Below are 13,134 nucleotides of genomic sequence, written 5' to 3'. Positions count from 1 at the left end.
CATTCAAAATTTTGACAGCATTTTGCTGCCTGTAAAAAGTACTATCCGACCTATTTTTTCAAAATTTAATATTAACGCGTTTTTAGATATTTACGCTGCAAGAGAAAAAAAAAATATTTTCCATCATCAAATTGATAGCTGACAAAACCAGTGATTATTCAAAGAATAACTGTATATGAGGGGTGGAAAAGTAAACAAAAACTGTCAAAAATGTTCACAAATTGCAAATCAAGCATTGGAGTGAAGCACATGATCGGCAACTACGGTTAAGGGCCATAAGGGAAGTCTAGTCTCATTCCAAAATTTTAGAAGATCGATGAAATGTCAAATAAAAAAATCCGATAGGCTGAGAGTGCTGCCTAGTTATGAGACATTCAAACCTAGCCTCAAACGACAAATTTTTGCTAGTTCCAGATCTCGTAAGATGTATAGCCGGTACCAAGGTTTTGAGATTTTGACCGGCTTTGAGATGACGAAACTTATGAAAATCCCTATTTCAAACCAACTGCAACGTTTTAATCCTATAACATATCTGCTCGTGGTAAGGTCCCTAGCATATTAAAGTATGTACCGTCAAACGGGGCATCATGCAAAAGCAGGGTTAGATGCAACATTTGTATACCACAACACTCATTCAATTTTTATTTCAATATACTGAAATAAAGTTATAATTGAATGATGACAAATTGACAATGAAATAATTTTTGACATCGTGAAATTTTTTTTTGAAGTTTTTGATTCTCATAAAAAAGTTGAAAAATCGAGCAATAGATGTTCAAATTTTTCTATTTTTCTATGTTGTAAAAAACTTTACCTCGTATGACGGATTGGCTTAATGATATCACCTACAAACTTTTTATTGCTTTCATTATCCAATACCAACACTGTTAGTGTATAAATATTTTTCGAACAATCACCAAATTTTTTAAAATAAAAATTTTTTTAATTCAGTTAGCTGACTGGGGCAAAACGCAACAAAATGCAAAACTGAACTGAATCTCATAAATCGCGTTCTCGTATGCTGAGATATGATTGTGTTGCATTATACGTTTGTTAACATAAAAATTTCATCAACCCCAAGATGTTTTTACATGATTTAAGATAATAGAATATTTTGTAGTATTTTTTACCCCTAAATGTATGCAGCAGATTAACACTTTTTTCTTAAAAACATTTTTGGCAGATAAAATGTAGAATTTAATTCGAACAAAACCAAAAATTACTGCAATTGGTGCTTTATGCGTTATGACATCACATATGTATAAAAAAATTCAATTTTTAAACGTTTTCATTTGATTTTTCATTAATTACAGAATTTGTTGCAAATTACCCCTTTTTCTTAGAAGGGTGAAAATCGCATGTTTTTGTAAATTTAAAAATAACTGGTGAAACCAATAATTTTTCTAACTACGTCAGTTTGATGTCCCATCAACCTTAAAACTTTTGATGTACAAGAGGTATGATTATCTGTAAGCATTAAGATTTTAGAAGCCATTGAAGTTGAAAAGTGTTGCATGTTGCCCCAGTTGACGGAATGTATCTGCTGGTTGTTTTGTATAAAATAGAAATTTTTGCCAGATTCTGCTCCTGTGAAAAAACAACAATATTCAAAACGAAAACTTTTGTTTCCGCTTATTTTTAAAATCCTGAAAAGAGAAGTCTTGTATATGTATTTTGCAACCTACGGTCTATATTATCCGAATATAATTTAAGTTCAATCTCATGGTGATTTTACTTCGTTATTGTCAGACTTTGCCAGCAGACTTTCCATTAAAAACGCTTTAATCGCGGGCTCAAAAATAATCAAGTTTTATTAATTTCGAAACAGCTGTATCCACTCAATTGCCCACAGTTTCTTTTAAAAAGGAGTATTGGACCGAAAAGTAGCAGAAATTGATGGAGGAGGTGTGGTATCCTGACGAAAGAGGTAAACAGCAAGAGTAAAGAGAACATAAAAAGCGAGCATAGGCGAGAGCAGAGGCTCAGTCTAGATAGAACCGGCAAGCAGTTCAGATGGGGACATCATATTGGCGACCGTGACAGGACCACTGCCCCTCTCGAAGAAAGAGAAGTCTTGATCCGATTAGCTGTGCGAGAGGGGTAGTGCTAGAGTTGGTAGTGCGAGAGTCGTTGCGATGCGAAGGTGCTGCGGAAAGTTGGAGAGGCGCTACGAGCAGTGATGTCAACCTTCCAGATTTTGTCTGGATCTTCCAGACTTTTTGGACTTTTGCCAGACATTTTTGTAGGTTTCCAGACTTCCAGACTTTTGGCATTTCTTCCAGACAATTCCAGACTTTTGTGTTTGGACATACATTGTTCTAAGATTCTATGAAAATTCGATTTTGTCATGTGTAATATGGCAGGAAACAGTGTGGCCACCCATTCGGGAAATGCGGGAAAAAGACGGGATTTGGAATCCACCGGGAAAAATGCAGGAGAAAGCCGGGAATTCCTCCCGAAAAGTCGGGAATTTTTGGCTCGGTGAAAGTTTGTTCAATGAAGTTTGAACGAAAAAGGCGAAACAAGTAAAAATTGATTCACAGTTGATCATCAATCTCTTTCCGATTGGCTTCGACCGATTTCTACCAGGTCGAAATGGATCCTCCTACCGTGTTGGATCGGTTTTGACTAGTTTTAACTTTCTTCATTGAACAACGGGAATAACCGTAACGAAATCGTTAATCCAGTATGCTCACTCGAGAGATGTCGAGTCCTATTAAAAAAAAGGAAAACAATCTGTTATAGAAACTATTGCAAATCGGAAGCGAGAGGCGGTTGAGGAGGCGAAACAATTGAAGCTTCTATCCGACGCTCATAGAGAGGAAGCATGATGGACGAAAACATTTGTACTCGGCCAACGGCCAAATACCGAATATTGACCTTTTAAACTATTCGGCCAAACGAATATTCGGTCGAGATCATTTCCAATCAGATGATATTACCATATGATGTATTACGAGGTCTTTTTCAGGTAGGGGTTTCTCTGATATTCAAAATGTCTCAAAGAATTGAAAGGACATCAGATGACTTGTCGCTGCTAGGGCGTTGGTTACCAAAGATATTTGGATCCTGTGAAATCTGGAACAAAACATGTCAAAGCAGGTGCTAAGCAATTTGAAATTGCTTATTTGATATTGAATTATATGAAGGTCGGATTTGAGGAAAATATCTTCAAAATAGTAGTTTCAAAGAACGATGATTTTTTAACTTAAAAATACCATACTTTCCATCACGCGTTTCTACATGGTCAGGCAATTCAGGACGATTTTTGAAAAAAATATAAAAACAAAGGCAAATCTTAGAAATCTAGGTCTAGGTAGGTGGTTTCAAAAATAAATATTCGGATTTTTGTTTTGTTTCCTGTTTTACAAAATTGAGAATTTCATGTTAACATGCGGGAAAAAGTCGAGAAAAATGCGAGAAATCCAAAATGGATTTCGAGTGGCCACCCTGAGGAAATGATTAGTAGAACCTATGAACTATGAATTCAATAACGGTTCGAAGCCTTGGCAAATGCTTTGAGGATGTATGTTAAATTGAGACTCAGACAGAGCACGTGACTGATATAGTGACAGAAAAAAACTATTGTAACATTGAGATCTGGGGACCAAAAAAAAGGTCGTCACCTTCAAAACATAGGTGTCCAGACATTTGCAGAAATTTCCAGAATTTTTTTTAAAATCTTCCAGATTTTTCTGAAAAATAGTTGGCAACCCTGGCTACGAGACGTTTTTATTAAATGTTTGAGAGCCGTTGCGTAAGGTTCTCCGAGAGGTTTGAGAGGCGCTGCGTAAGATGCAAGAAGTGTGAGGAGTGGGGACGTAATATAAGAGTTGTTGCGCGATATAATGACAGGAGCTGCGGGATGGCGTGCAGCACGTGAGTGATGTGTGAGCAAGGGGGTGTGCTAGATTTAGTGGTGCGCAAAATGTTCTACAGTGAATATGCAAGAAAGAAATGAGAACACTAGTCCGGGTTAGGCCCAAGGCAGTGTTATTATTTGCAGTCGGGGTTAGCCCAAGGCGCAAATAGTTGAAACTATAACACTAGTCTGAGTTGAGCTCAAGGCAGTGTAGATTTGAAGAAATTTGCAGTCGGGATTGGCCCATGGCGCAAATTAATGGAACGAAACACTAGTCAGAGTTAAGCTCAAGGCAGTGTTCGAGTTTGCAGTCGGGTTTTAGCCCAAGGCGCAAAAAAAAGGAAAAAGAAAGATGAAGGCAAGAAAGATGATGGAAAGAAAGAAGATGTCAAGTTGAAAGAAAAAGGATGATGGACAGGAAGATGATGGGAAGAGTATAATTCAAAAAGAAAGATAATGGAAAAAGGAATTTAAGAGAAAGAAAACGGAAGAGAAAGATAATGTATAAAGACAGATTATGGAAAAGGAAAATAATGAAAAGCATAAGATAATCCAAAGAGGAAGATGACAAGGAAGATTAAAGAAAAAGGAAGACGATGGACTAAAGGATAATTAGGATTGTGGAAGGAGAATGTTTATGGAAATAACAATCGAACAATCGGGAGAAATAGTTGAAAGTGAAAATCATTACCTAAAGCTTCGAAAAGAAAATAAAGGAGGGAAATGACATAGTTGAGGAGAACGCTGAATAGAGAAAACATTTCAATTTATAGATAGTAAAATAATAACATGCATGAATTAAGCGTAGAAGAGAAGGATTTTGAATAAAGACCTGAATGCAATTAGGCAGCTTTTTGTGCAAGCGGAGGATGTGGTATCCTGACGTAAGAGATAAACAGCAAGAGTAAAGAGAACATAAAAAGCGAGCATAGGCGAGAGCAGAGGCTCAGTCTAGATAGAACCGGCAAGCAGTTCAGATGGGGACATCATAGGAGGATGCAGCCACATAAAAAATAGATTAGACGAAGTATAAGTTGGAAAAACTGATCGATATCATAACCAAAAATGTGTGCGCCGGCCTATGGGAGATCCCAAAAATAGAGTTTTTTCTTACAAAAAACTATAAATATTTCTATTTTAAAATTTTTGCATGGATTGTCGTAAGATTACCTTCATTTCCTCAACAGAAAGTGTTTCGATCAAACGAATGGTTTTTACGCGCATTCGTAACTGTCTCATTTCTAAAAGAACTAAGCTTTAATTAAACAAATTCCCTAAAGATTTCGATACCTCTTTTGCTTTAACTTCCCTTTGACTTAAAGTGATTATGGTCTCGGGGTGGTCAACCATATCGGGCAGCATGTGACCACCGAATAGCAGAACTATCACAGCACAAAAAAGACACACTTCTTGCCTTCGACTGTCGTCGTCCGCCCGCATCGAAGGGCGATAAATCATTTTTATCTCGCATTTATTTCATTACCTCCATCACACATTCAAATGGGGGGAAGCCCATTAGTTAGGGGTTCGCTAAGAAGCAGAAGAAAAACGTCCTTCCAGCAGGAATGGGGGGATGTTTTGCTTCCGGATCCGGACGATTTTCTTGGCCATCGTTCATATAATTGGTGGGTTCAACGTGCGAAACCAGAGCCAGATTTTGGGCCATGGTCAGCAGAAAAACTATGACTCGGACTGATTTCGTGAAGGAGTTTTTTCGCTGATAGTTTTTTTTCTTGCTAGTGAGGGGGGATGAGGCTGTTGAATTAAATATTCCTCTATTCTTCCTCAATGTTTTTGGGGATATGTTTTTGTCTTATCGGACACGAGAATGAATGTCATTATAGCCGAATAAGATTTTACTAATTATCGCTTTTAATGCCGCAGAACTCAAACTTCCATCAGTGTAACTTAGCAGAAATTCAGAGATTACTGATTACATCTTCGAAAAACAAAGTTAAGACAAACCTCCTCTCAATCGAAAAAAGTAAACAGGCATATCACAGCTCAATGTTAATTTTATGTACCCGCTCAAAAGAAAAAGTTCAAATCTAAAAGTTCAATCGAAGAACAGATTGAATCGAACAAAAAAAAAACGATTTCAGCTTTCATTAAATTTCACTCTCTTCTGGAGTTTGGCAAAGTGAAATAGCGAAACAGCATCGCCATTTCTTCTGTCTGTCTGAAGACGCCCGACTGATATGCATTACGATAAATCACGAGCGAGAGAGAGAAAGATTCCGACATCAGTACAAAGTGAAATTGATAGAGGAAAAATCTATAGGGTAAAAAAGAAATCAACGGAAATGTACTTTTCTTCGAAGGATTCTCGTTTTGAGTTTAGGGTAGTGGAATTTAGTAACAGCTTTACAAAAAAAAATTAGTTTTTATTTTTTTAAAAGCTTTAATTATAATGTAAATTTTTTTAAATTTTAATTTAATTTTTTTAACCGAAAATTGTTCAATTACCCTTACACATATGCTGCTCGCGCTAGTTCAAATGAAAATCTTCACATACATCATGCATTGCTCTGTTTCAAAGCTTGCAGACAGAGTGTAATTGCAATCGTCTTTTTCTTATTAAAAAGAGAAAACCTTCTTAATGTGTCTAGTAAAAGCAGCAGCAGCAAAGCCTTAAATAAAAATGCAGTCGAAAAGATTCAATGAAGGGTAAAAACGCCACGAGTGATGTGGAAATCTGCTGAAAAAAAAAACACATTTTAAGCTGTTGAAGGCGAATGGGGGAAAAGTTTCTTATACTTGCCAATTTCTCTGATGCACGATATCCATACACATTCAAAGATGGAAAGGATAAGTTGAGGAACGTCATTCCCTAAACTGGATTCGGAATATTTCGTTTCGAAGACGGAGCCTTACTCGATTGATGAGGAAAAAATATGAGAGAAACCCTGTAGATTTAGGATAAATGCACTGGTTTGGATAATGGATTTTCGGATGGTTTGGTGACGAGTAAAAAGACGCGCGTGTGATCTTAACGAGAGTTCTATTTCAACTGACTTGGTAACAAAAGTATGTGTGTAGATGGTGTGGATGTTATAGCAAATTTATGGCACAAAGTGCACTGTAAGAAATGTGGACTGTAGCATCACTTTTTTTTATTTATTCATACTCCCCCCGTTGAGTCGTCAGAGTCAACATCAGGAAGCAGGCAAACCTTGGTTACAGCACGCTGGTATTCACCTTTGGCTGTACGAACTGTTACCACCCTGACGATGCCGTCCTTGCCAGGATGCGTTGAGATGATTCGACCTAATTTCCATTGTTGTGGTGGGCTATTTTCGTCTCGTAGAAGAACCAATGCGCCTTCATGGATTTCCAACACACGGCCCTTCCATTTCTGACGTGTCTGGAGCGTATGCAAGTAGTCGGCTGACCACTTTTTCCAAAAATGGTCTCGCATCATTTGAATGTGTTGCCACCTTGATAGTCTTCCAACCTTGAGATCGTCATAACTTGGTTCCGGTAATGCCTTTGAGGATCGTCCAGTCAAAAAATGTGATGGAGTCAAAGCGCAAAAATCGTTAGGATTATCCGAATACGGTGATAACGGACGTGAATTGAGGATTGCCTCTGCTTGGACCAGGAATGTATACATTTCTTCGTAGGTTAAACGCGTTTCGCCAACAACACGTTTCATCAGATATTTCATCGATTTTACTCCAGCCTCCCAGATGCCTCCAAAGTGAGGACTTCTTGGCGGAATAAAATGCCATGTTACGCCTTCAGAACTACAGTAGTCCTTCAATTTTCTTTGGTGGAGTTGATCTTCAAACAATTTTCGCAAGGCTGCAAGTTCGTGGTTCGCTCCCACAAACGTTGTTCCGTTATCCGAGTACATATCACACGGAAAACCACGACGACCATTAAAACGTTGAAGCGCAGCGATAAAAGTTTCCGTCCGCATATCTGTCACGAGCTCGAAGTGCAGTGCCTTGGTTGTCATACATACGAATACTGCGACGTAGGAGTTGTAGTACTTCGGCTTGCGTCCTCCTTCCCTGAGTACAAACGGACCAGCAAAGTCGACACCTGTACGGCTGAAAGGTGGGGCTGGCGTGACACGATAGCTTGGTAAATTGCCCATGTATTGCTGCAGTTGTGGAGGTTTACATTTAAAACAGCGATAGCATCTTCCAATGACTTTCTTGATGACTGACTTAGCTTTGATTGGCCAGAAAGACTGGCGCACGAACGAGAGCAGGCCACTGTGCCCGACATGGAAGTGCTTCTCGTGCAAATGACGAACTATCATTTCCGTTATAGGATGCTTTTCTGGCATAAGGATTTGATGCTTACCGTCATAAGGAATGTCAGAATATTTCAATCTACCTCCAACTCGAATCAATCCGTCTTCGTCGATAAATGGTGCCAAACTTGAATAGTTGGTTCGTTTCATAGAACCTGATGACAAATCTTTTTTAAGATCGCCGAATGCTTGGTTCTGAACTAATCTGCAAATTATGCGGGATGCTCTGGAAAGCTCTTCTGCTGTAAGTGGCTCATAATTCCTCGTCTTGGTACATTTGTTGGCAATGAACCTTAACACGTATCCCCATGCTCGGTTTAATCGGTTAAAGTTGCTTAGACGTGACAAATCAAACGGTTGTTGCTTTGGAGCCATTATCAGCGTGTGTTTCACTTTCCGTATTTCAGGCAGACTTTCAATTGCAAGAATCTCAAATGTGGGTTCTTCAATCGATTCCATTTTGTGTAGTGCGACTGGGCCTGTCCACCACTGCTCGTTCTCCAAAAGTTGCTCTGGAAGCTCTCCACGGGATAAAGAATCCGCTGGATTGCATTGGGATCGTACATATCTCCATTCGTAATCGTGAGTAAACTCTACGATAGTAGCCACTCGGTTGCATACAAATTCATTTAACGTTAATGGACTCTTCTTCAGCCAACTCAGGACGATTTGTGAGTCTGACCAAAGCGTAATACTGTCGAATTTAATGTTGAGAGCTTCTTTCACCTTCTTAGTAAGTTGAGCCAACAAGAGGGCTCCGCAGAGTTCCAGTCGAGGAATGGTCATAGGCTTGAGTGGTGCGACACGGGATTTACTGCAGATCAAACGTACTTCGATTTCTTCATTTTCAGATACACTTCGAACATACAGACAGGCACCGTAAGCGACCTTAGAGGCGTCACAATACCCGTGTAGTTCAACACTTTTCACTTTTACAGGAATAACACATCGTTGCTTCCGAATATTCTTCACTGAACACAATTGTTGCCGGAACGATTTCCAGATTTCCAGTTGCTCTTGTGGAAGTTCATCTTCCCAATCCATTTTCAATCGCCATAGTTCTTGCATAGTAAGTTTCGCCAAAGTCACCACTGGACCCAAAAATCCCAGTGGGTCGAAGAGACGTCCAATTTCAGCCAAAACTATGCGCTTCGTTGGTTTGATGCTGCTATCTAGCGGTGGTACGTTGAACACGAAGTAGTCTTCACTCGGATTCCATATCAGTCCAAGTGTCTTGATTGTGTTGTTGATGTCCGATCCTTCAAAATCCATCTGCTTTTCTTGAAGTTCTGCAGGAATCATTTTTAAAACTTCCTCGCTGTTGGAGCAGAACTTGTGGACACCAAAACCACCTTTCTCGAGAATTCCGTTGAGCTGCTTGTATATTTCAATTACGTCAGCTATTGTTTTGCCACCCGTAATGAAATCATCAATGTAGCTGTCTTTTCGAATTACTTCCGCCGCAAGCGGGAATGTTTCAGATTCATCAGATGCCAACTGGATAAGCGAGCGTGTTGCCAAATAGGGCGCACTTGAGCAACCATAGGTGACCGTCGATAATTCGAAAGTAGACATTTCACCCTTCTTGTTGAGCCATAAGATACGTTGAAATCGTCTATCGTCTTCATGAATCTGAACTTGACGGTACATCTTGGGAATATCGGCTGTCAGAACCACCTGATGAATGCAGAATCTTAAAATGATAGTGACTAAATCACTTTGCACCGTTGGGCCGACCAATTGGGTGTCATTCAGCGAAATGCCTGTTGACGACGCTGCCGAAGCGTCGAACACGACTCGAATCTTCGTGGTGGAACTTGATTCCTTAAAGACCGCATGGTGCGGTAGGAAGTAACATTCCTTGGGACTGTCATTAACTTCCTTCATGTGGCCGAGGGCCAGATATTCGTTCATGAAATTCTCATATTGTTCCCGCTTGGCAGGATTTCTGGAAAAACTCATCATTAGCTTGTTGAATCTTTGCTTGGCAGTTTCAAAGGAATCGCCTAGTTGACTCCTGAGATCATTGAAAGGCATGCGCACGATAAAACGGCCATCAGATGAACGACGGTGCGTTTCTTCAAAATGCTTTTCTACGGCGCGTTCCACCGCAGTCATAGTAGAAGAGTTACAACAATTTTCGAGCTCCCAAAACTTCATAAGCGTTCGATTAACATCATCATGGGTGGTGTTCACTTGGCAAACACGCTGGGAGGATCGTTTATTTGTTGTCTTTGCTGAACCGCTAACAACCCAGCCGAACACAGTTTCAGCGAGAGTAGGAAGGTTGCTACCGATTTTCATTCGTCCTTTCTTCAGAACGTCATAGAAAACTTCTGCGCCGATTATCATGTCCACCTCACGTGGAACGTTAAAAGAAGGATCGGCGAGTTCAAAATCTCGAGGAAAGTTCCAAGAATTAATGTCTACTTTACCTGTAGGCAGCTCGGTGATCGAAGGGGTGATTAAAAAATCCAGACTGGCAGAATAGGCTCGATTTCGCGACGAAACATTCGTCCGAACAGTCTTGCATGACATCGTCTTCATGCCATTCAATCCGCAGATTGTAATCGGTGGGTTCAAATCAGTGGGTGTGATATTCAATTTTGCAGCTAAATTCTCGGTTATCAAATTTGCCTCGGAGCAGCAATCAAGCAAAGCTCTGCATTTGATTTTCCTGTTGCCAGCACCGGCAACCAATACTAAAGCAGTCGAGAGAAAAATCTGTTCAGCAGTTGCTTGAGTTTGCGTGCAGCAGTTAACAATTTGCGTATCAGCTGTTCCATCTTGTTTCTTGTTGTGTTGGTGAGTGGATGTGCTTGGATTCGGAGAGTTTTCAAATTGCGTTGTCGTAGTTTCGCTCAAATGCAAGAGAGTGTGATGTGGCTTACCACAACTTTTGCAACATTGATCAGTTTTGCATTGAGCTGTGCGGTGGCCTTTACGCAGACAATTAAAGCAAAGACCCGCCTTCTTGACTCTCTCGAATCGTTCCTTTGCTGAGAGTTTCTTAAACGAGAGACACTTGTAAATGGACTCACCTTTACAGCAAGGACATGTTTCGCTCGTCGATTGCACAAACACTTTTGCTTGCTTGCTTCTTGATGCTGATGTGTTGGTTGGCTGTTGAGTTTGACCTTGAAGTTTCTGCAAAACTCGGCTTCGTTCCTTCAGGAATTCGACTAATTGCTGGTAGCTCGGCAATGTTCCACTTTTCATCGAAGATTCCCAAAGTTTCCTCGTTTCTCGATCCATACATTTGCCAACAACATTAATCAGCATCATTTCCGATAGTCCCTCCACAGGAAGATTCCTATTCTTCAAAGCATCGACATTTTTCGATAAAGCCTCTACTAGCTTGCGCAACTCATCACCGTTTTCTTTGGATAACTTTGGCAATTCTAATAATGCATCGATGTGGGTGTCGATGATGAGTCGTTCATCCTCATATGCGTCTTCCAGCAGACGCCATGCCGATTCGTAATCATTATTATTGATCACATCTTGATCAATTTTCCCAGCTGCACCACCGATCAAGGAATTTTTGAGGTGATGCAACTTGATTGCAGGGGATTCATTCGGGTAGCGATTCATGATTGTTTGGAACATACATTTAAAAGAAAACCAATTTTCTAGCTTACCATCGAATGTAGGGAGCGGAACCTGGAGGTGAGCAATCGGATTAATTGGCTGTGGCTTGGGCTGAAATTCAAGGGCGGCAGAATTCATAACGGGAGCATTCTTCATGTCGGCTATCATCGTCTGCAATCGTACATACAGTCCGTCGTGCAAGTTCTCAAAATTAGCATATTCCGATTCCACGTCATCTTTTTCTTCTGCCGACACTTGGCCAAAAATGGCTTCATGTGTGGATTCGAAATCATCGTAGCAACGACGAACTGTTTCGAGATGCAGGTTGAGACGATGGATGTTTGGTTCTGCCTCATTTTCGATTGAATCCTGCACGCGCAGCAATTTCCGAACAATGCGATCACGGCGATCCATTAATAGCAGCAGTTGCTTCTTCATGTTTCGTTTTTCTGCGGCTTGCGCTGCCACTAACACACTGCTATTTGAATCGAACTCCACTTCTCCAAAGTTTTCTTCAGTACACTCAACCAACTGTCGTGGTTGTATGTTTTCAATTACTCTCTTGGGAGTATCACTATCTTGCTTTCTCGCACTTTTTGTTTTCCTCTTTCCACTCATAGAGGTTCACTTGGAAGAGTTCCACAAAGGATATTTCCCCCACTTATGCACACATGCATCCAACACTTGTCGGATAGGTTTTTCTGTTCTTCCTTTGTGCTTTGCTTCTTCGGCCAATCGGCGACGATTCAATTGTCCATGGTCAAACGACGACAATGTTCACACACACACTCATTCACTTGCATCATTCAGTAGCAACCGGCTTTTTGCGTTCTTCTTTGTTCTCGGCCAATCGGCGACAAGACAAAATTCACATATGTTTGTGTGTGTGATCGGATAGCATTGCACTACCGATTCGGTTTTCTTCGGCCAAACGGCGACTCACTAACACAACTAAACTTTGTTCGCTGCTTTGCGCAACGGTTACCGAATGATGCAAGAAATGGCGGAGCACAAATTCACACGCGGTTCAAGAACTTTTGCGACTAAAATCACCGAAAACCATCACAAAATTCGCTCGGAATTCTTCTTAAAACACGATTTATCCAAATCCGGAATCGAACGGACCAAAATAATGTAGATTTAGGATAAATGCACTGGTTTGGATAATGGATTTTCGGATGGTTTGGTGACGAGTAAAAAGACGCGCGTGTGATCTTAACGAGAGTTCTATTTCAACTGACTTGGTAACAAAAGTATGTGTGTAGATGGTGTGGATGTTATAGCAAATTTATGGCACAAAGTGCACTGTAAGAAATGTGGACTGTAGCATCACTTTTTTTATTTATTCAAACCCTCATTGGTTCAAGAAGGTTCAGCTTTGATTTTTTGGGATTAACATTTGAAATGTTCAGTCATG

At 40.2% G+C, this 13,134-nt stretch overlaps 1 protein-coding gene across 1 annotated transcript; it reads right to left on the bottom strand.

Annotated features, from left to right (window-relative positions):
- Positions 1–6,983: 6,983 nt before the first annotated feature.
- Positions 6,984–12,155, bottom strand: LOC129752177 (uncharacterized). Its single transcript, XM_055747967.1, has one exon. It carries the CDS (start codon positions 12,153–12,155, stop codon positions 6,984–6,986), a length of 5,172 nt encoding a protein of 1,723 aa, XP_055603942.1.
- Between the last annotated feature and the right edge of the window lie 979 nt (positions 12,156–13,134).

The sequence above is a fragment of the Uranotaenia lowii genome, chromosome 3, assembly GCF_029784155.1.
Source record: "Uranotaenia lowii strain MFRU-FL chromosome 3, ASM2978415v1, whole genome shotgun sequence".
Lineage (NCBI taxonomy): Eukaryota > Metazoa > Arthropoda > Insecta > Diptera > Culicidae > Uranotaenia > Uranotaenia lowii.
This window is presented reverse-complemented; position numbering and strand designations above follow the sequence as displayed.

What these genes read in the sequence shown, in the direction of transcription:
- LOC129752177 (XM_055747967.1), bottom strand. Translation starts at nt 12,155, where the DNA reads ATGAAGAAGCAACTGCTGCTATTAATGGATCGCCGTGATCGCATTGTT.